This window comes from Sander lucioperca, chromosome 9 (genome assembly GCF_008315115.2).
Source record: "Sander lucioperca isolate FBNREF2018 chromosome 9, SLUC_FBN_1.2, whole genome shotgun sequence".
NCBI lineage: Eukaryota > Metazoa > Chordata > Actinopteri > Perciformes > Percidae > Sander > Sander lucioperca.
Window position 1 is genome coordinate 39,991,436 of NC_050181.1, and position 23,327 is coordinate 40,014,762.

General features: G+C 40.0%; 1 protein-coding gene across 1 annotated transcript in view; it reads right to left on the reverse strand.

The window, feature by feature from the left end:
- Positions 1 to 1,302: 1,302 nt before the first annotated feature.
- The window catches only part of LOC116065082 (probable G-protein coupled receptor 158), a 72,909-nt gene continuing 50,884 nt past the window's right edge, over positions 1,303 to 23,327 (reverse strand). The window contains exons 7-13 of the mRNA XM_036005185.1: positions 23,016 to 23,254; positions 18,115 to 18,253; positions 11,206 to 11,311; positions 6,925 to 7,071; positions 6,533 to 6,776; positions 5,283 to 5,839; positions 1,303 to 4,105 (exon numbers count right to left, since the gene is read on the reverse strand). Of these exons, the coding sequence (XP_035861078.1) occupies positions 3,128 to 4,105; positions 5,283 to 5,839; positions 6,533 to 6,776; positions 6,925 to 7,071; positions 11,206 to 11,311; positions 18,115 to 18,253; positions 23,016 to 23,254 (2,410 nt within the window). The 3' untranslated portion in view covers positions 1,303 to 3,127. The remainder of the gene's footprint in view (positions 4,106 to 5,282; positions 5,840 to 6,532; positions 6,777 to 6,924; positions 7,072 to 11,205; positions 11,312 to 18,114; positions 18,254 to 23,015; positions 23,255 to 23,327) is intronic.

Sequence of the window (23,327 nt, forward strand, 5' to 3'; positions counted from 1 at the left end):
TGCCGCTTATTAATTTAGTAGAGTGGAGTTGGGTGGGGTTGATGGTAGAAAAACAATAATTGACTCAGTAAGGTTAACATCAACTAGTTGTTAGACTTGTTCTAATGAATTATTTCTTGTTTCCTGTACCCATGCAACCTTTACTCGAGTAGGCTACTACTTAACTAGGTATGTATACTATACTTGATCAGTTCCACTACATATTAGATGCAAATATTACTTTTCACCTACTACTATTTTTTTCAGATAGAAATATGATGCTTTGTTATCGATTCAATTTTACAACAGAAACCTAAGGAAGTTATGATGAAGTCAAGATTAGCTCAACCAGCTAAAACCTCAATAGATCAGTTATAATAATTTTCATAAAAAACCATAAGTAAAATTATGAAAGCATCACTTTTTTTTGTGTGGTGTGGTAATGAGTTTTTTTTTTTTTTTTTATAAACTTAATATAAGTAAAATATCTGTGCTCCACACACTGTGCATCCCTGAAATATAGCCCTAATTTATACTTACAATTCCGATTGTATTAAATATATTCACATAATGGTTTAGTCCCAGTCTTAGGTAACGGACCACCTCATGTTCTCCATTCAGGTCATTGCGATGCTTCCAATTTGAGTGGTAGCAGAAAGATTCTGAACTTTAACTTAAAGTAAAAGTAGTAATACCACAGTGTATAAATACTGCTTTACAAGACCTGCATTCCAAATTTTACTTAAGTATGCAGCAGAATAAAACATGTTATTTTATAAAGTTAATATTAATGATGCATAAACATTTAAGAAACATTTTAATGTTGTAGCTGGTCAAAGTAGAGCACACTTTAAAAACTTTAACAACATTTGATGGGTAGTTAAATCTGTAACAATGTATTGCATTTTATAACATTATCTTACGTTTTGTTTGAAAAATCATAATCTAAAAGGTAGCCTAACTTGTAATAACAGCTGAAAAATCAATGAAGTAGAGTAAAAAGTACAATATTTCCCTCTGGAATGTAATGCAGTAGAAGTATAAAGTAACATAAAATGAGTACGTCACTTACAGTACTTGAGTAAATATTATTTTCTACCACTGTCTTATCTAGATATGATCTCATTTTCCACATGGTGGCAGTGTTGCACAGGCTGCAATACCTGCTACAATAAAATGTACAGAGAGCTAGAATTCATTGAATTACAGGTGTTTTAGGGTTGAAAGAATACAGAATGTGTTATTATTGGAATATTATCAAGAGTTCCAAGAGTTTCTAAGAGTTAATATGGTATTTTGTAAAAAAAATAAAAAAACAAACTTGGGTTTTATAAAAAGATTTAATCCAGAATTGAGAACAGGTTATTTACTGTATTTACATGCAACACAATATGAATGTACAATATAAATGCTCCATGTGGATGCTACAACGTTTTGTAACTTTTTTGAAGCAACACTATACAGTATAACAAGCATGAAGTACATTTAGTGGGCGAGTTACAACATTCCATTTCATAGAGCCTAAAAACCCTCTGATAGGAAAAAACCTTGTGAAAGTTAGAGTGGTGGGTCATGTTTATTAATCAAGACTTTTACTTTATGAATGCTTGATGAGCAAAATATCTTTCACAGGGGTTTCTTGATAAATACGTGACAACATCTGACATCTATATTTGAAAATCCCATGTGCTCCTAAGTCCTTTTTAAGTATTTAAAAATATATGCATTATGCAATGATTTTTTTCATGCCTTCTCGTGAAATTGAGTGTACTCCTGTATTTTCACTGTCATGCACACACAGCCGTAATGAAGTTGAACTGACTACTGTGTGCGACCGCATTTTATGAGGTGTCACTGGCGGGTGGCTGATCACAGGACAGAAAGGCAGACTGTTGTTGTTAGAGATGATGTTGAAATGGTACATTTCTCATATTCTGTTAGCCAGAAAGTGGCAAAAAATATGCTTGGTCATGCATAGTTTAGCGATTGAATATGTGCAAGGATTTGAAGAAAGGTGCATTCAAGCAGATGTAAAATGGGCAACTAAGTGACAGAAAAAAAATGCATTATTCACATCATCCACCCTCATCAGGCTTGATTTTGGTCCTTGAAAGACATTGCATTATTTTAGACATGGAAATACTACAGCCTCTTTTGAGAAGAGGGACATCCAGGGCATGAATAAACAGTAAATAAATATCAACCGAAGGGAGAGCCTCATGGATATTTTAGTACTGCGCAACTGTAACTGCAAGCCATTTGAAATATGTATGTACATTATTGATAGCAATGCACATCATTTCAAAAGCATCATGTGGTACATAGGGAGAAGCAACAACATCACAAGTTCCACTGTCATAATTGAGTACAATAAATGAACATTTAGTTATTGGATGCTTGATAGCTTGCCACATGCAATCGTTTGTTTTTGTGTGAAAAATACACTGTATATCGAGTACTTTTACTGAAAGATACAGTTTTTCTGATTTTAACATGAAGCTGCACTATAATCCTTTGTTATTCCCATGTTTAACTAATCATACAGATCATTTTCCAGCCATGAATTATGTATTTGACCTAAAGCTAAAGCATAACAGCTGTGTCTGGGCCTTTGTTTCCATTGGTCTTTTTTCCCTGCCACCTGCTTGTTTTCATCATAAGTATCTGATGCAGTAATTCTCCACTGGCTTGCTGCGTAATGTAGAATATCATCAGCGTAACAGGGGAAATGTACAGCAATATTCAATAAGCTCATTAGGTGAAGCATTGACTGTGTTTGTGACAAATGATTGTCCAACCTGCTTGTCAAATACAGGTATGCTTTCATTTTCAAATTGCCTTGATGTACTCAAAGTGATAAAACATACATACAATGTAAGTTTGACAAATGTGCAAGCAAAAGTGCAGACTAAAAATTCCTCTAAAGTCACTTCAAGGTTGCATTCACTGCAATGTAACAATGAGATGTTTGCTATTTATCAAATAGTTAATGTTTGGTGGCATCAACAGAAGAAATGGTTTCCTTTTCAAAATCACCTCGAGAAAAACTCTCTTATCAAATACAATGTTACATCTTTATCGTTCGGTTGCTTTGTCCTCTGTGCTGTCAGTCTGTGAATACAAAAGAATACAATCATCACACCAGTCATCATGCCCTTTCCGCAGAGTCTTGATCCTGAAAGTCCCAGGGGCAAACATCAACCACCTTTGCGCCGCTGATGACAGCAGGTTTGTAACTCATACTCAAAGAGCTCTCTTTCTTCTTCTCTGGCGATTTTTTAGTCTGAGCAAAGCTGGTGATTGCGGGCTCCGTCTCCCGGGAAAAAACCTCCCCCTTCCTGAACTCCATCACCTCTGGGTCTCTGGTAGAGCTCCTCCGCCGCTCAGAAACCAGCCCGCTGCACTCTGACGACTGGCTAATGCGTCTCCTCTCCGACGGCGGCTTGCTGGAGGAGCTCCGCCTTTCTCTGCTTTTCTCCCTAGCTTTCTCCTTCTCGGCTTTGTGGTTGGACGAGCAGGAGCCTTTCCGTTTCTTCTTGTGTGTGGTGGGGCTGTTGCAGGACTTTTCCTGCTTAGGGGAAGGTGGGCTGGTGTAATCCCACGGGCAGATCTCTACCATCAGGGAGGGAGGCTGCAAAAGGCTTCCCGTGGACTTGGAGTGGTCTGAGTGGAGCCCCTTGGGTTTCCCATCAGTGGGTGTGACGCTTTTCTTGCGCCTGATCCTGTCTGGGGAGATGGAATCTGAATCTCCTCCCAGCATGGGCTGCTCATCGAATTCCCAGGGACAGACGTCTGGCTTCAGAGGGAGAGGTGACCTGGGTGGTCGAGATTTCTGTGTCTCCCTGCCTTCCTCCCGTTCTCCTCCTTTATCTTTAGAGCGCCGTCTGTTGGAAGGGGACTGCCCGGCTTTCTGCCTCTGCTGGGACCGGCTGCCTTTGCTGATTCCAGAGCTGCTGTTGCTGCCTCTCCGGCCTGTGGTGGTTTCTTCAGGAGCAATGGAAACATGTTTCTGGGTCTTTGCTTCAGAGGGAGTCTGAGGTTCTTCCAACTCCCAGGGACAAACCTCGGACAAATCGTAGAGGTTCCTACTGGTCTCGGAGCAAATGGACGGCTGGCTGCCACTCACCTGTTAAAATCAAGTAATCCACCCAGTAAGTCAACTGATGTATTCATCAAATTATTAGAGAGCTAAGAATGGCTGCAACTATCAATTATTTTCATGATCAAATATTTTTGTATTAATCGCTTCATCTATAAAATGTCAGAAAATTGTGAAAAATGTCCAAAAGCTCAAGCTGATGTCTTCAAATCGCCTTTTGTGTCTGACCAATGGGCAAAACCCAAAAGTTATTAGTACAAAGGTCATTCAATACATGGTCCATTTGCTAACTTTTCAGTTGTCAAGGAGATGTCTTAATTGTATTCACATGACCGAAGTATGGAAATTTGTCACGTGAGAACAGTTAGTGTTGACTACAGCTGCTGCATGTGATGCCATACACCACTGGTCCTGCCTATAGGGTGTACCAGCAGAGATCCTTGGGTGTTTGGAGTAAGTGCTGACTTTTTGTAACTTAAAGCTGCTATAGTAAATTACTATGTGCAAGGGGTCACCCATAGAGGCAACCTTACAGATTTATACCGCCTGACTCAACAGTTCCTCTCATTTCAAAAGAGTGTTTTACTGCAGCTTCTTTTACCTCAGTGGTTTTAGGGCCCACAACCTTAGTGTTTTAATTCAGTCTATCTCATCAGTGTTTGTTTCCAGCAGCAGCAGGCAGCTGTTTTAAGTAAAAATGTCTGATGAACTGACTGTAGATAAACTACATAATATTACATTTCCTCCAGGTGTTTGTGGAGACCAAAAGAGAGCTAAAAGGAGAGTGAATATTGGACTTAACCCAATGAATTCTCCAAATAAAGATCTATTTACTAACAAAAATGCCTTCGCCAAATCAACTCAAAAAGTGATAATTTGTAAATGTTGTGTTTTCAGCTTGGTCTAAACCTGGTCTTATGTCTAGCCAGTTGTCTCATTATCTACTCCTTGTCTTAGTTGGCGAGAGGAAAAATACAACAAACAAGCCCCACCTTAAACCCTCCATCCTCCTCCTCACTAATAAGATGTTCTACTCTGTGTGTGACGCTCTCCATCATTCGAGATGATATTGAAATAGACCTTTTCATACATTTTCTGTTCATGGACTAATTTACTACTATACTAAACATTTCTGCACTACAGCTAAATAACACATTAATGCGTCAATCAATTTGGATTTGGAATGTAAATATGTAAAAAGTACCTGTTGTTTCATGATGCCCATCTTCATGGGTGTCTTGGAGTACTCCACTGACTGGCTGATGATCATCTTGGGGTAATGCTCAGGGGTCTCATCCACTTCAGACAGCATCCTCTCATCCTGTCCCTTCAGACCCTTCTTACTGGCGTCCTCCACGCTTTGCGTCTTGTTGGTAAGCCCCGGCATCTTTTCCTTGGCACTCGCAATAACACTCAGCGACTTCTGCATGATGGAGGTCCGCAGGTGGACAGGTTTCTTCTCGTGCGTTAAGTTGTGAGCGCTGGCTGATTTCCAGAACAGTGGAACAGACTCTGCGGACTCAGCTGGTTCCAGTCTCGGTGCGGTCGCAGCTGGTTCCAGCTGCTTCTTAGTATTCTTCCGACCAATCAGGGAACCCAGAAGAGATCCTTCCCCACCACCTCCAACAGGAGTCGTTTTGTCTCCTGCAGTCGAGCCAGTTTGGCTTCCAGTTTCCTCATCCTGGTCACATACGTGGTCATAGCTGAGTGACTTCTTCAAACCTATGACTTTATTTTTCAGGGAGTCATCCCGAGGTTTGGCTGAGGGAAGATTAAAGCATAAGGATACATTTACTGATATGACTTATTTCCTTGAATTTTGAAATGACATAGGCCTACACTTTAAAAGTTTATTTAAGTTGGCAGTGTGGCTCTAGGGATGGTAATGTTGGCCTTTCGGTCATTTCGCCACTTTGGTCCAAACGGAAATATTATTGGATGGATTGCCTTGAAATTTTGTACAGACATGTCAGAATTTTACTTTGTCCAATAATTTGGTTTATGACCAAACACCTGCACTAACCATTCCCATCAGCCTCAGCTGTACTTTGTGTTAAGTGCTAGTTAGCAAGTGTTAGCAGGTAAACAGAAAGTTAGCTTTATCGTTGAAAGCACAGCATAGCACAGTTGTGCCCGAGTACAGCCTCAGAGAGCAGCTAGCATAGCTGTAGACTCTGTTTTTTGCTTGTTGTTGTATGATGGCACACTGGGTCACTGCCAGTTTCCTTTTCTTTCTCTATGTGGAGCAGACGTAAGATATTACCAGACAGCACACTGTTTTCTGTTCCTCCTGTTCTGTTTGTGGTTACAATGCTAATAGGCCTTTTACACAGAATATATTTTGACGTGTCACAGTAAGTAGGCACAGGTGTAAATGATCAAATCAATGATGGCTGAATTCCATTCAGCTGCTTCAGTTTCAGGGTCCAGATTAAACAGGAGCCAGGATCCTACCGTGGTGACTCGGTTCAAATGGGTTTCTCCTCAAGGTGCTGCGGTTGCTGCCGTGTTCGCTGCCGTCCTCACGACTGCACTGCCGATGTAAGTGCATCGTCTCTGGGATCTCTGTTATGCGTTTTATCAGGGAGCGACCCAGACCTTTCTTGGAGTTGCGCTTCTTTTGGAGGTGAGGGTTGTTAGCGAGCATCTTCTTACATTTGTAGACTTCTAGCTGGGCATACAGCTTCTTCAACTCATCCTAAAAAAGGAATTAGACTGTAAATGTTGGGCAGCTTTCGAATAATTACTTTGCCAGTGTTTGATTCATATTTTCTTGATTAACTTTCTTGGTATAAATAACACACATTTAGAATCATCTTGCTATGATTCTGAAAATGCTACTTTACCCGTATATCCTCAGGGTCCAAGCTGTGCTCACTCCAGGCTGAGGTAATGCTGTTGTTGAGGTAAGAGCCAGACCTTCCCATGTCCAGCTCCTCCTCATAGGCCTCAGTGGCAATATCATCCCTAGCCTGAGTCCCTTTGGACAGGAACTAAGACAGATGGAGAGCAAGATTAAAGAATGGCATCACTGAGCCTGCTGGAATATGGAGCTAAAAGAGTCTCAATAAAGATAAATGCACACACTACATTCACATATGCACACACAGGATTCATACATGCACACACATGATTCATAAATACACACACAGGATACACAAATGCGCACAAAATTCACAAATACACACACAAAATTTAAAAAGCACAGAAGATTCACAAATGCATACAAAATTCAGAAATGCACACAAAATTCATAAATGCACACAAAATTCATAAATGCAAACAACATTTACAAATGCACACAAGATTCAGAAATGCACAGGACAAGATTCATAAATATTTTTTCTGATGCACACACAAAAATATATCTTGATTTACAAACTGCTTGCGGTCTGTGAACTTCACTGCATTTGTGTGTGAATTTTGAGACTCCCCTGACTTGGCTCGACACACAAATGCCTTTTTTTAAACAGGGAATGATCTACAACCAATCAGATATCTCCCTTGTTTTAGCCAATCACAAGAATGCACCCCACGTGGGGGATTGTTTACTTATAAGCCAATCACATGAACGCGTTCACACAGCGCTATATGAATGTGGGTGGAGTCATCAATTCTCATAGTTATTCACGTAATGTTTTGCTCAACTTTAGGAGCTCCACACAGCCTGACGAGAAAGCGGCAAACTCCATACCCAGTGAAAGTCACCGTTTCTCGGTTATTGGACGACCGGGGCTCGGGGCTCCACGGAGCTCCGGAGCTGGCTGGCTGCCAGCATAACTTTCGTATATTTACAGTTTGAATTTCGTCACGTCATTTATAAAATAGCTACCCCAAGATCTTATAAAGCTAACTATGGTGTCCAATTTCAATTTAATGCATTTTTGTGAACATTAGGGGTCTCCTTAGGAGGAGCTGCTAGCTAGGCTAGCTATGTGTCTCATTTAATCCTATGGGAAAGATCGTTGCTACACTTTTGGCATAATTTTCGTATATTTACAGTTTGAATGTCGTTATGCCACTTATAGAACATCTACCCCAAGGTCTTATAAAGCAAACTATGGTGTCCGATTTCAATGTAATGCTTTTTTGTGAACATTAGGAGTTTTGTTTCAGAGGTCTAAGAGGAGGCTAGCTAGCTCTCATTGATAGAGCTCCATCCAGCCGCAGGCTCTATCAATGAGAATCGCAGACAAGAGGCGTTTATTTCCATGATCGTTTGTTTAAATAACTCAACACACATATCCATTATAAGATTAACTGGAACCTGTGGTAAGAGATTGCGGGCGTAACAAGCTCGCTGACCGCGCTCTCACTCACACACAGCGGCCATTTAGCAGGAAGAGAGGAGCTGCAGGCCCTGGAGCTCTGTCAGGGCAGCGGCGTTTGGTAGTCCATTAACCCAAAAAATGGTGACTTTGCGCGGGTATGGAGTACCGTGGGCTGCCAGCCGTGACGGAGCTCCATATACTTGCATATACCTCCCAGCAGGCCGGGGTCTGTGAAGGGCGGCGAGGCAGCAACACAGGCAGCACCGGCCGCTGAACTCCCGACACACAGTCGGACAAAATTTGCAATTAGCCATCAATTTTCGTAAAACGGCCCATATTTGACCTCTACATAGTTTATTTCTCGCCTAAAATGTTGTCAGAAGTGAATTTAATGATGAATAAGATGGTGAAAATTGTTAAAAATGTCCCGTTGTTGGTTGTTGCTCCGTCTGCAAGTTCCGAGTTGGCAGTGGGCGTGACTTATAAGTTCGACCAATCAAGTACACCTTGACAGACTAGTCTTTCTCTATCACTCTGAATCCCCCACGTGGGGTGTGTTCTTGTGATTGGCTAAAACAAGGGAGATATCTGATTGGTTGCAGAACATTCCCTGTTTAAAAAAAGGCATTTGTGTGTCGAGCCAAGTCAGGGGAGTCTCAAAATTCACACACAAATGCAGTGAAGTTCACAGACCGCAAGCAATTTGTAAATCAAGATATATTTGTGTGTGCATCAGAAAAACATTTCTGAATCTTGTGTGCATTTGTAAATGTTGTTTGCATTTATGAATTGTGTGTGCATTTCTGAATTTTGTATGCATTTGTGAATCTTCTGTGCTTTTTAAATTTTGTGTGTGTATTTGTGAATTTTGTGCGCATTTGTGTATCCTGTGTGTGTATTTATGAATCATGTGTGTGCATGTATGAATCCTGTGTGTGCATATGTGAATGTAGTGTGTGCATTTATCTTTATTGAGACTCTTTAGCTTCATAGCTGGAAGGGTGAGAAAAAGATGCAAAATTGGAAATGTAGTTTGTCAAACCGTATTACTGTGGCCTATAGGGCGCCACTGATTCGATTTATTGTATGACAGAATAAACATGTTGGCTAAAGGGATCATTGGAGGTGGGCTAGAGGTGAAAAACATTTAGATCTCTGGTAATGAAAAAGTTACTGCGATAGGTTAGTTAAACTTAAAAAAATGTCAGAATATGGAAAAATGTACACTATTTAAGAGATTTGTTTCTATATTATTGACTTAATATAGTATTGATTTCTGTATTCAATAATTCAAAACATGTTTAACTCCAATTACATGATTTCTAAATTTAAGTTGATCTCCTGTTGACAGCAATATCAACAGGTTTCATTTTTTCTTTAAAGCTTTTGAAATGACAGTTAAAGGGGTAAATACCTTAAAATATGTTACTCTGTTTACTTAATATGTTTCTTGCAGTTATTTTTTTATTATTTAATCCAATGCAACTATACGCAAATTGTGTATAACAAATTTGAATGTATGCAGCTCAGTTCTCGCATGCACTAATCTCCTCCTTACTTGGATTCCTAAGTAGACGAACAAAGGGTGAGATGAGGTTGCAATATTACAATAACACAATGAGATATTGAGAAGTGGGAATGATCTGTAATGATCCGTTTGATTTAGACTTTTCATGGCCAAATTATTCATCTTTGCTTAAATAACAAATCTGGGAACACAGAGAAACAAACATTTAGTCCAGATTCAGGAACAGACGCTCTGTGAGATTAACATCCTCCCATTGTGCTTAATTATTCCAGTGTACTCAACCGACTTGCACTTCTGAGGTGCCTAATTAAGAAAGAATGAAAGAACAGACAGCGCTGATGGTGTACTGCATTTGTTACACAGCAGGAGAATTAAATGTTTTCCATCAGACTTGAGAGATTGCACATAAAGACACCCACGGGAGTGCTAAGCTAAATTACAGTAACCACTAACACAGTTTGAATGAGTTCAAGGTAATGGTAACACATGTGCCTGTGTGCATCTGTCTCTGTTCGGGATCGCGAATATCAAATGGAACTTAAGATGATTAAGGGACTGTTGTACACACAAGCTGCAGTACAGCAGTAGCCAAGCCATTATGGAAATATCTCTGTACTCAGTGTAACCTCCATTACATTTGCAGGATTTAAAAAAAACTTATAAGAAAGAAAAGTATGACTTCTGCACTGATCAAATAGGAGCTGCGTCTCCTCTACAGATTAGTTTCCCAATCAAGCAGTGTAAATACCTGAACTTTGTGGAACTATTCTGAGCAAGCAATGACACGTTTTGTGCAGAGAAAAAAAACATTTTGTAAGCACATAAATTCTATTTTGTAGAGAAACGATCATGCAAATAGCAATTTAATTTGAGCAAACTAAAAGTTGTGGTCAATACATTTATTTCCGTGTTTACTATTATGAACATGAGAGCACTACAATAACCTCTTTCACTCAGTTGTACTGATTGGGCTCTGTGCACTTTGAAGCCCATGGACAGTCTTGTTTGCTCACAGAGCAAAAAATAGGGTCCGGGTTGAGAATTACCGAAATTCCCATTTAACAAGGTATATTTGATAAGCTTTAAAAAAAAAAAGATATACACTTATTAATAGTAAATATATCTGTCAAATAAATATAGTGACCTAAAAAGTACAATCTCACCCTCTGAAATGTGAAGGCGTTGAAGTATAAAATAATATAAAAAAGATATAGTATAGTATTAAAGTACAAGTAGCTTCAGAAAACAGTTTTGACTAAAACTGCTACTTTCAACCACTGACTGACAGCCCAGTAAACTAGTAACCGACATGGTAGATGCAGTGTTACCTTTGGAAGGAGCAGCAGGCCCAGAGTCACAGTAACAGTCAGATGAGTGTGAGCACAGAACAACATGAGCATCCAGTCAGGGTGCAGCCCCGGCACCAGAGAGAACCTGCAGAAAAAACATTAACAGAAGAAATATTGTTCATTCACCAGCACTTTGAACTGAGCACTTGTCTGTGAAAGAACACACCAGTTGCCTCCTCTTGAGAGGCTATCTGTAAATGTTATGAATGATTTCTTCTTGGTTTTGAGTGTAGTGCAGTCATTCTTGACTTAGTGAAGACTTCCTAAAGCAAAGCCACTGTAATCGACACTGTAGACCAGGGGTCGGCAACCTTAGGCACGATACCTTAACCAATGGCACGCTGGTAATATGTGTGCAAGAGAGTTATTGATGTGTTGAAATCATGGTTGAAATGCTGAAGCACTCTCTCATCCGCATGCCAAATAACGTTCACAGTTGCGTGACGTGTTATTTACGGTAGTTTGATTGACTTGTATCCCAACCATAGACTATCCCCATCCACATGCAGCAAAGACCCACCCAACACTGCCTCTGCTCTGATTGGCTCGTAGGCTACTAGCGCTGCTGGCGGAGGGCAAGAAAGCTGAAGATAATGTTCGGGCATTCCAGCCATCATGGACAGAAAAGTGGGCTTTTGTGTTTCAGAAGGACCGTGCTGTGTGCACTTCATGTCTTGAAAATGTTGTTTGCCGAACATCGAGTGTTAAACGCCATTTTGAGACCAAACATGAGAAAACTTTCAAGGATGCGGCAGACAAGGCTGAATCTATCAAATGTGCGAAGAAATGGCAGAAAACGTAAGAACGCAAGTGGTTTGAAAGAAGCCATGGTATTTAGCGTCGCATGGCAGCATTATTGTATAGTTCTCATATTTCTGTTTGTTACTCTTAATTCTCCTGTTTTGACATTTACTGCCATTATAACGGTGTAATGTTGGTAAGGTTAATGATTTCAACTCAGACGTGGATGTTTTCATAAGGATGGCAGCCTTGTATCATACTCCAGATATACAGTAATTACAATGTCATGTAATTGGTCCCGATTGGTAACATGTCCTGATTATGGGAAATAAATGTTATCAAATGTTGCTATGGAATAAAATTATAGATTCCCTGGATATTAAATGTTGATGTTATCTCATAATTAAACTTAATGTTGACATGGCACACTAATACACAAGAAATTTTGAAAAGGGCACTGCTACGGTGGCCAACAGGGGCAAATGCCCTGCAACTTAAGAAAACACGTGCAAATAGACAAAACACAAGCAATTAAGAAAACATCTTCATTAATTTGACAACACATGTGCAGCATTCAGCAAACGCGCTGCAAATACACACAACGCAACCAAATATACAAACGCACTGCAAATAAAAAACGATGCAAAAAGAAAAGCACACAAACCCCGAAAACAAATGCAACAAAAAAAACCCGCTGCATCCAGATTACACAACGGAAGTTCTCCAAACATTTTCAAAATAAAAGCTTGTGTCTGGTCCACTCTTTGTACTTTGGTGTTTTGGATGTTTTTAACTAAACAGTATGGCAATCACGCTAATGAATACAATAATCTTTTCAGCAGATGTCTTAGTTACAACACGATGGAGCAAGCAAAGCAGTTTTGTGTTGATGTGCGGGCGGGATTTATTCAGATTGATAAATCCCACAGTAAATTGGCTAAACAGGGAGGGACTATAAATCCTGTCTGTTTTTGTTTTTTTGTATTTCAAGAGCGAATTGCTCCACAATATGAATACAGATTGATCACTTATTTTGTTGTATAATCACAATATTAGGCTACACTTGAGGAGGCCTACACTTAAACCCTCTCATGTAATATGGCTTTTAAAACAAACGTCAACGTTAAACGCTGATGCAGTTTTAAATGTTTTATCACCACGAGTTTACAGACGTCTCTGCTGATTGAGTATCACCTGTGACCTGAGCCGAGACACACCCACCAAACCAGAGAAAACATCTCAAACATAGACTTAATATTTACAGTCTCTGATCTCACCGTTGCACACAGTTCTGAGATTAAACGTGTCCCGGCTCTCTCTCTCTCTCTCTCTCTCTCTCTCTCTCTCTCTCTCTCTCTCTCTCTCTCTCTCTCTCTCTCTCTCTCCCTCCCTCTGTGGGGTTAAAAATCAAGCTGTTCCACTAGCTGCTCAGTCTAGAGGTCTGGAGAACTTCCGTTGTGTAATCTGGATGCAGCGGGGTTATTTGTTGCATTTGTTTTTGGGGTTTGTGTGCTTTTCTTTTTGCATAGTTTTTTATTTGCAGCGCGTTTATGTATTTGGTTGTGTTGTGTGTATTTGCAGCGCGTTTGTGTATTTGGTTGTGTTGTGTGTATTTGCAGTGTGTTTGTGTATTTGGTTGTGTTGTGTGTATTTGCAGCGCGTTTGCGGAATGCTGCGCATGTGTTGTCAAATTAATGAAGTTGTTTTTCTTTTTGTATTGCTTTTTTTTTCGAGGTTTGTGTGCTTTTCTTTTTGCATCGTTTTTTATTTGCAGTGCGTTTGTGTATTTGGTTGTGTTGTGTGTATTTGCAACGCGTTTGCTGAATGCTGCACGTGTTGTCAAATTAATGAAGTTGTTTTCTTAATTTGCTTGTGTTTTGTCTATTTGCATGTGTTTTCTTAAGTTGCAGGGCATTTGCCCCTGTCGGCCACCGTACACTTCATATCAAAAAGGTTGCCGACCCCTGCTGTAGACACACAGCAGGCATCCACATGGTCTGTAAACTGAAACAGCTGCAGCAGCCCTTTAGGATTTAGTTTATTAACGTTAGCTTGACCACCTAGCATTTAGCCTCTTGGTTACAGTGAGATGTAGACAGTATTGTTTTATGTGCAACGGAGGCTGTAACATTTTCCCATAAATTAACTGTGATCAGAGACGGTTTAAGGATCTTTGCCGCGATCCACAGCTGGTCTCAACATATGAAATGATACTATCTGAGTTGGTAGCATGTCAATTGTATCCCTAAGTCCACAAAACCTGCTCTTGTCTTCTGTCTACGCTACAATTTTTTTTAACCCCTATCAGCCTGCTAGCTGATTAAATTCCTCTGGTTGCAGAGGACAAAGTATCTGTCCCCTTTTTAAACACATTTTTTGAATCTATGGCATTCCTCCAATCATTATTTATTCATTAATCATCTGTGTGCTGTTTCACTTTACTATTTCATTTTAACCATTTGTTGCTGTTATTTTTCTTTTAAGACTATATCAATTTGTCACATTGTTTAAAAAAATGCATCCCATGTCCCATTTCTGTCACCACTGACTCAGACGTGTGGAATCAAAGTCAAAACTAACAGCAGCAACTTGAATAGATGGTTGTTCTTTTAAACACTTTATGTCATCATTCCCATTATTGTAGCAGTATTGAATCATAGTTTGTATAGTATTCACAAGCACCAGCACAGGTTATTGCTCCAATTACAGTATTGCTGGAGAACGTGAAAAGTACACAAAAGCCTAAATGGGCTCTCACAAGAGGCTGCGTTTTGGCAACAATCTTCCACAACCAATTCAATCCAGACACCATGACAGATAGATTAATGGAATGAATAGTCGTTATCAAGCTGAGTATTGTTTATGTTGTCCAAAGTCTGTGAAAAGATTCCTCTATGCCAAAGTGTGTGTGTGTGTGTGTGTGTGTGTGTGTGTGTGTGTACACTTCTCACACAAGTCCAGCCTTATCTCTGGGTCACAGCGGCACATTTTTTTTATTTTTATTTCCCAGCAAGCAAGAACAACTTGATTTATAACAGCTTTACACCAATGATGAAGGTGTACCTATTGGACTTTTCAGTTTCTCAACAGATTAAAAGTATGATGATGTGATCTTTTCCTTTTTGTCCAACTGAGCACAACAGGCCACTGCCTAAATGAAAGAATATTCAATCACCTACAGTTTTATCGAAAAAAAAAAAGGTGACAAATGGAATTTTTTGCCCCAGGCTCCTGCAGGCACGCAATAAAAAACTGACAAAGTATTCTTTGCTTTAGAAGTCTTGTAAAAATGAATGTATTACTACTTCACTGTTCTTTGAACAGATCTGTTTTTTCAACTTAGATAGTCAAAACCCATTTTCAGACACACAGAAAACAGCTTGTCTGTAAATAAGCTCCTAAGAGGCACAAAGGCAGGCATAGTTATAAGTCAGCCAGAATTCACCCAGTCGAATTAGATTTTGCAGGTTAAAATGATGATTCAATCATTCACAAGTGGAGCAGTAATGCATTTTTCCAAACCCCAAAGAAGAGTTTTTTATTTTCCAAACAGTCCCTACCTTTAACCATGTTACTACCCCACAAATTGCGAGATGTACTTGTATTGTAAGATGGATGAAAAGATGTATTATGCATTTCAATCAAGTTTCAAGTCTCTGCAAGCTGATTTTTATGCAACATAAACGTGAAAAGGCTGCCTGAAGGGAAGAAATTCACATTCACCAAACCAGCCTCCAGTCTGCTTTGCAAAGCATTCGACACAGTTTGTCTTCAAATGTGTGATAAAATGAGTGCATCAAAAGCAGAAAATATTAAGATGTTTAGCTTAGTCTTGAGGCAATAGGCTTCTAAAACTTTGTAGCCTAAACTGTCACATTGTTTTGTGTAAAAAATGACACAGAAGGAGTTTTAAAGTGCCCATATTATGAAATAAACACTTTTCTGGGATTTGGGGTGTTATATATCATATTTCAGGGGCTAGCTCATTCTCAATGGCAAAACACTGCTACAACACACACTAGTTCACCATAATCTACAAAAGAACTACTTACATGTCCCTGTTCTGCAGGTATTCCACACGAAGTTGGAAGTGCGCCCTTGTTTAGAAGAAGTCTCCCGGCTAATCCTGCCTTGTACTAACTGAAGTTAGAGAAACAAACAGCTAGCTGATATGATCCTTACCTAGGTACTGTGCCTGTGCGCCTCCCAACAAAGATGGGATAGAAGTGCGATGCCTTACTCTGTAGCTAAAACAGAGAGCTCAACATACAGGGTGAAAAGAGGATCTGCAGCAATGTGCAGTACAACAAAAATATGGTGTTTTTTGAAAATTAAACCATGTAAACCTATTATGGTACAACCTCTAAATACAATTATGAAACTGAAATGAGCATAATATGGGCACTTTAAAAAGATGACAATTTAACAGATGATTCTAATTATTTTTGGCCACTTGGGGGCAGCTAAAACAAGATGAAAACACAAGATTGGCATATTATCTTCTTATAAAGTTGTTTTGGCTAATGTATCCGCTAACAGTTGCCTTAATACACATCCAGCAGACATGTAGCAACATTAGCATTTATTTGGAGTCATGTTTTGTCCTTTTAGCTCTGTTTTGGTCTCCACCAACTCCTGAGCTAAATATCCAGGTCTTTAGCTTCTAAATGCTCTACTATGTTCACCAGCTAGTTGCTAACTTAGTCTGCTATTAGGTGCAGGTCAGGTCAGCGTACTGTGGGTTTTTCAGAGCTTTATTGGTAAAAATAGCCACGGGCTGCAGCTGGAAATGACACTGATGAGAACAGTGAGAGTAATTCAAAAATGTTGTGTGTCATAAAACCAAAACAATGAACTAAAGCTGTGAAAGGCTCCATAGAGCTGTGGGTGTTAGTTCTCTGTGAGTTCACCTCAGAGCGACCCATTTCACATGACACATTTACAGTATTTGATATGATAATTTGAATTTTTTTATTAGTGCAGCTTCAAACGCAGTATTACGACAATATATTCCTCCACAACAACTACTGTGGAAATCAAGAAATAATTTAATGACCCATTACCACTCAAGGTTTGGTTAACATTTAGCTCACTTTATGAGGTTTTTTAACATTAATATGAGTTCCCCCAGCCTGCCTATGGTCCCCCAGTGGCTAGAAATGGCGATAGGTGTAAACCGAGCCCTGGGCCTTTGAGAAAATGAAAGCTCAGATGGGCCGATCTGGAATCTTCTCCTTATGAGGTCATAAGGAGCAAGGTTACCGCCCCTTTCTCTGCTTTGCCCGCCCAGAGAATTTGGCCCGCCCATGAGAAAGAGAGAGACATCATGGCTTGCAAACAAGCAAAGCATGGCAGTTGGTCAAGGCCACACCCTCACCCTCCACCTTGCCCCCCCCTCTCCTCCTGAATAGCATTTAAAGCTACAGACACAGAAATGGCACATCCTAAGGAAAGCTCATTGTGGGACTGGCTCTAGTGGCTCTAATTCTGAACCAAGGCTGAATTTCAGGAAAGAGACTTCAGATAAATTATTAGGAGACCACTAAGGCCTATATAAAAGCATCCAAAAAGCATGTCATAGGACCTTTAAGGTATTTTCAAGCAAATATATATGACGATTACTCCAATAAAAAGACATTTTAAATAAAAGTTGTCTGAGTATATTATGTTACTTGCCACCTGTGACAGAAAAACAGTTACTGGGCACAGAGAGTTATGGGCTCTGGCATAGTAGATCTATGGCTGCTGTGTCTCTGCCTGGGGAAGACATTTTATATTCACCTCTTTCAACTGGCTTACCTAGGCGCTCTGCTGACACTGTTCATGTCCCTGATGAAGGGGGTGGGTGAACTCTCTGCCTTTCATCTTTAGTGTTCAGCACTTGTAAATTAATGCCCTGCTCTACCACGCAAATATCTGTGTGATTATGATTACCAACAGGTGCAAGAAGAAGTAAAGCCATGTAAGCTCCTTGCCATTGTTCACACTATTTTCTCCTTACTGTCACAGACATGTTAATGAAAGGTATAAGATAATTGTTCTTCCCCTTTTCCTTTTCAGAGGACGTGATTTAGACGTTCATCTCTGACCACACATCTCTTTGTCCACGCCCACTCGCACCTGTTCCACCCTATTTTGCTCACCCACCTGATGATGTGGAAGATGGCTGATATGAGGAGCTCATTGTAGATGGCCACAGCCATGTAACGTGGCTCGTGGAAAGCGGACGGTACAGTGCGGACTGCGAAGCAGAGGTACACCCCCCACAGCAGGAACAGGAACTCCGCTTGGAAACAAAACAAACAAACAACAAAAAGGTTACGAAGGGAGTTAGAGGACTGATTTAAAGTATTTATTGTCTTTAATTTCGTTATTTTCCTAATTAGTGTTTTTAAGTAAGTTTTTGTATACCCCTTAAAGGTGCTCTAGGTAGGATTGTGAAGATCCAGGGTTTAGCCAAAGAATTTAAACATTTTTGCAAATCGCACTACAGGCTGTAGGTGGTGCCAGAGGAGCTGGATTCTTTTTTAAATTACCTGCTTCAAGTAGTTCTACTGGAAAATAGGGTCAGTTTCAGCAAATATGACAGAAAGTTAGTTTTATAAGTCTTACCTACTGCATCTTTAAGCTGGGACAAAGCTCTAAAATCCAGAAAGTTTGACTTTTTTAAGTATAAAATGCCTCCCTTGAGGCTGGAAACTCTTTTCAAAGTACCAAACTCAACTCTAAAGCTTTAAAGCAATAGTTGAACTTTTTGGGAAACACACTAATTTGCTTTTTTTCTGAGGGTGAGATGAGAAGATCGATTCCACTCTCATGTCTTTAAAGTGGTATCGATCTTCTCTCATTTCACTCTCAGAAAAAAGTTTTCCAAAATGTATATCTCAAAATGTTGAACTATTCCTTTGAGAGTCAGCATAGTCTTTCTTTGATTTGCATGTTCAATGAAAGCAGCACTCAGTTACTCTGACTTAGTTTGTTAAACCTGCTACACGTAGATGCAGAGTCACAGCGATACTGTTATTCACCACACTCGTCTGAAACAAAGAAGACGATGAAGAAGTTGATTCTCGACTCTGCTTTGATACTTGCAGAGCTGATAATGTTCACAGCAATAATGCAGTTCCTAATTTAGCAACAGTTCCCCGTGTTTGCAGTGTCCCCCCCAAGTGAGGCAGCTGCTTCCTCAACAGTGTGTTGACACCTTCCTGCTATCGTCTAATCTCACCTAGGTCACACAGCCCATTTACAGGGAGTATGAATTTTAAAAGCTAGCATATGAACTCTGCTGTATATAGATAGCTCATTATCATCTTGTACGTGAACGGAAATTTCAAAGAACTGCAAAAATCAATATTAATTATTTGGAATGCAATCAAGAGGATACCTTTAGGGTTGCTGCATTTTGGGGGTATACAATTATGTCTTGAAGCAATTTGATAAATATTGCTGTATCTGGTGTAGGACAAAAGAAGATGCAAAACATTTTTTCAAATATATGTTTTTTATAATAATAAAATATTAAATTCTAATGTTATATGCTGCATATAAAAATTCCAAATGAGCATCACCAAGTCTGAGGCTTCTCTGATGCAAGCTATATGAGCTTCTTGTTTTGTTTGCAGGCAGCAAAGAGCGCCAAGAACTGTGCCAAGGACTGTGTTGGCATATGAGTCCATAAAGTCTTTACAGTGATTACAATCCATTAATATTCATGAATAGGCCTAGTGTATAAATCATCACTAATTACTTGGTACTTAGCCTCTGAATCAGGATGCATGGAGAGCTACTTGCAAGAGGGAACAATTACAACTAATGTAGATTAATTGTGGATTCAAATGAATTGCTTATTGTTGACATACAATACATGAATACTCTGTCTTCAGCTGCATTTTGCTCCGCATTTGCAGACAAAATAGGATGACTTATTAATTTCTAGACAAACATTCGTTCCTCTTGTCAGCATTATAACAAAACAAGCAAAACACAATTAGGATTCATTTTTACAAGCACAACATGCATCCTCCAAAGCAGCTTTGCAGGGTGCTTCCTGTCCTTCAGTGTAGCCTCAGTACACCAGTGTGTTCTCCCTGGCTGTCACAGCGAACAGCAGGGACACCTTTCTGTCTTGTCTTGACTGCACACACAAATACACACTGACACACACAGATGTAAAAACCCACACGGAGGGATTGTTGTGATCTATGTGTTTCATTCCATTAAAAGTGCTGCATTTGTGGGAAGCTGTCACGGCACAAACACAGCGTCATTTCCTCTGAAGATGCTGCGCTCCTCTGTTGCATCTCCAGAGTGTCCTTAGCTGTCCTCCCTTCACCAGCTCCCTCTTCTTCTTCTTTTCCGCTGAAGTTCTCCCCCCCCCCACTCCCCAGCTGCTGGAAAACTCTCTCTGCATCGTTTCCTACATCCCTCTAAGCTTCATACTTCACAGGCTCCACTTTTCTTTTTCCCTGCCACTTCCGTCTCTCTCTTTTTCTCTCTGGGTCTGCCTGTCTATCAGTTTTCAGAGGCAGACCAAGCTTCTCTCAGGGATCCGTCCTTTGGCTCTTTCCAAACAGGATTAGTCTCCCCTGCTGTCAGACTGGCTTCAGTGAGGTGCCCATCACTGCCTCCTGCTTCAAGAGTCTGTCATTAGGAAGCTACTGTAACGCGCACACAAGGCCCTCTGAGTCACCAGATACATGAGGGATAGAACCTGCAACTTGTCACCTAAACAATCGCTTATTAGCTTGACAGTGTTATAGACTCTGGTCATTTTAGGGACTGTACAAAAGTATTAGTCTGGGAGATGGGGTGAGAAAAGGGGGAGCGTTTGTTGTTTTGGAAGGGCAGAGTGGGGTCTTTCATTTTTTTTGCCCTATATTTACATTTTATTTCATCCTTTTCTTGCAAGATTTAGTAGGGGGGGAAAAGGACTCTACATAAAAAAGGTACATCCAAAAATGCATTTTGTGTGTGCCATGTACCATAATGCTGAGTATTACCATATGCAGAGGACAACAATCATGTCTCTGTATCTGGTCTTTATTTTTCAATTCACATTTAACTAGTGGCTGGTACAATGATGTCAGTTTAAAAAGAAAATAAAAAAATAGAAGTATATCGTTATAGTTAGAAGAAACATTATTGTCCGTGCCCTGTTTACTTATTCAGTGACGATGGTGACAACTGTTTATTTAGTAGCTCTTAGTTCAAAAATCAAGCAGCTTGAATGCTCAGTAAACACAACACACCATTTGTTATGTTTTCCATAATTAGCAAATTGCTGATTACACTGCTAATGTACAATTTTATTTATTTTTAGCTTGAAATTTGGGCTAAGTGGAAATATCAGGGGACAGTGTTGCAATTTATTTCACAGTCAAGTGGAGGGTCCAAAGCAAATGGGTTGTTTTTCTAAGTCGAAAATAAGGCTTACCAAATACATTTGTACAGTCCCTAAGGGGCTGCTATTACAAGTCTAGTAACTACTGGTAACTTAATGGCAGACTCACCAAAAAAAACATTCTTAGAGTCTGGTTCACTGCATTTTTATGTGCGGCTTAGATATATAATATATGATCTATGGATAAATGTGAATCAAAAGAAAAGGAAATTCAAAGCATAATATAAAAGGCTGGGATGAAAGATATAAGAGAGCAGAACAGAGTATGGACAGTCAAGGTGAAGTTGCAGCAGCGGCAGCAGCAGCAATATAACAGATACACATTCACATCCTTTGGGGTGAGTACTCTGCTATTGTGCTTAAATTTGCTTTTATATGTTTTATGTTATAATGTTCCATTATATTCTGTCATTGATTATTTTCCAGTTAAAACTAGATAGGTTTGTCCTCTGGAAAGTCCTTAGAGACAAGCTTGTGGTGAAGGGCTGTAAAAAATAAATAAGAGACTCGGCGGCACCTCCAGCCCTCTGGAGGGTTCTGCTTTAATGCTGGTGGCAGCCCAAGACACTGAGAAAGGGGTACTCCATCTTGTTTATCAGAGCAACCCATTGTAAACTGAATACACAGGACCATCCATTCAACCTTTTGTGAACAAACCCATCAGGTAAACTGAATCAAACAATGGACACTATCTTCAAAATTCACAACTGCATCCATTTAACCTCAAGTTCAGAGCAGAGGTTTTTCAAAATACTACTTTGAGGGCTGGGTGCTGAATAAAGGGGCCTATTACAGCACAATAATGTCTTCTGGCAAGAGGGTGGGTTGCATGTTTGGGAGCATTTTATGCCTCGCTTAAAGAGGTGGCTCTTATTTATCTTCAACAAGAAACCTGTCAAAGCAGGAAAGTTTATCACATGTATACAAGATTCCCCAGGTGACAAGACAAGGATGCATTGTGATTCAGACTCGCTGGAAATATCAAGATGCAGTTTAACGACTTCAAACAGTCCCCTCTATTTGTGTGCAATTCATTGGCTGTCAGCACCAACAGCTTTTATAAAGCATAATAATGCGTCAGACATGGTGCACCTATTGAAAACCCAGTTCTGTGAAGTCGGAGAGTGTCTTTTTGCCTTCCTGTATACATCTCTCTGTGTACCTTTTGACCACGCTGGCATTGGAACTTCAAGACTTTTAAACCCACTGATAAAAACATTGTCAAAAACTCCCCAGGGTGTCTTTAAGTTACTCTTCAAGGAAAGACTCACTCACAAAATACATTTAAGTAACATTTAAAGTGTTTTTTAAGAATGTGTATATACAGTACAGAATATATTTAATGTAGAGTCAAACAAAAGTTTAGAAAAACTGTGTTGGAAAATAGATTTTTTCGAATTTACAACCAAAACGTTCAAAGACACCCTAGAGGTATCAGGCAGTTCTTCCACCTGACCCTGCCCGCAGCTTTTTCCAAAAGTTTCCAAACTTAATATTTAGCCTTACCCAAGCAACCTACCCACAAGCTATAAGCCCCAAATCTCCTTACTTAAGTGGTAAGAAGGACTGAAATTTCGTCACTCGTTTCTTGTCCTCACTACACATTGGGTACATATAACTACAGAAATACAGAAAACACACTTACCAACAGCCATCATGTAGTCCCATCGATCCAGCAGACACATGCTGAACTGCAGCCCCTCTGGGGTGAGGCCTGCAGCAATCAGGGCCCGACTCAGCTCGGGGTTCTGGCACACGGCGGAGGTCCAGGCCACCAGGAACCACAGCACCACCAGCAGGATCACCACTAGCAGTCGCAGGACCCGCCAGCTGGTCATGTAAGGCGTTCTCTGAGCCGTGCGGGACAGGAACACCTTTAACACCCTGGGAGAAGGAGAGAGAGAGGAGGAAGAAGAGGACAGGAGTTAAGTCTGAATACTTGAGACTGAGCAGTGTA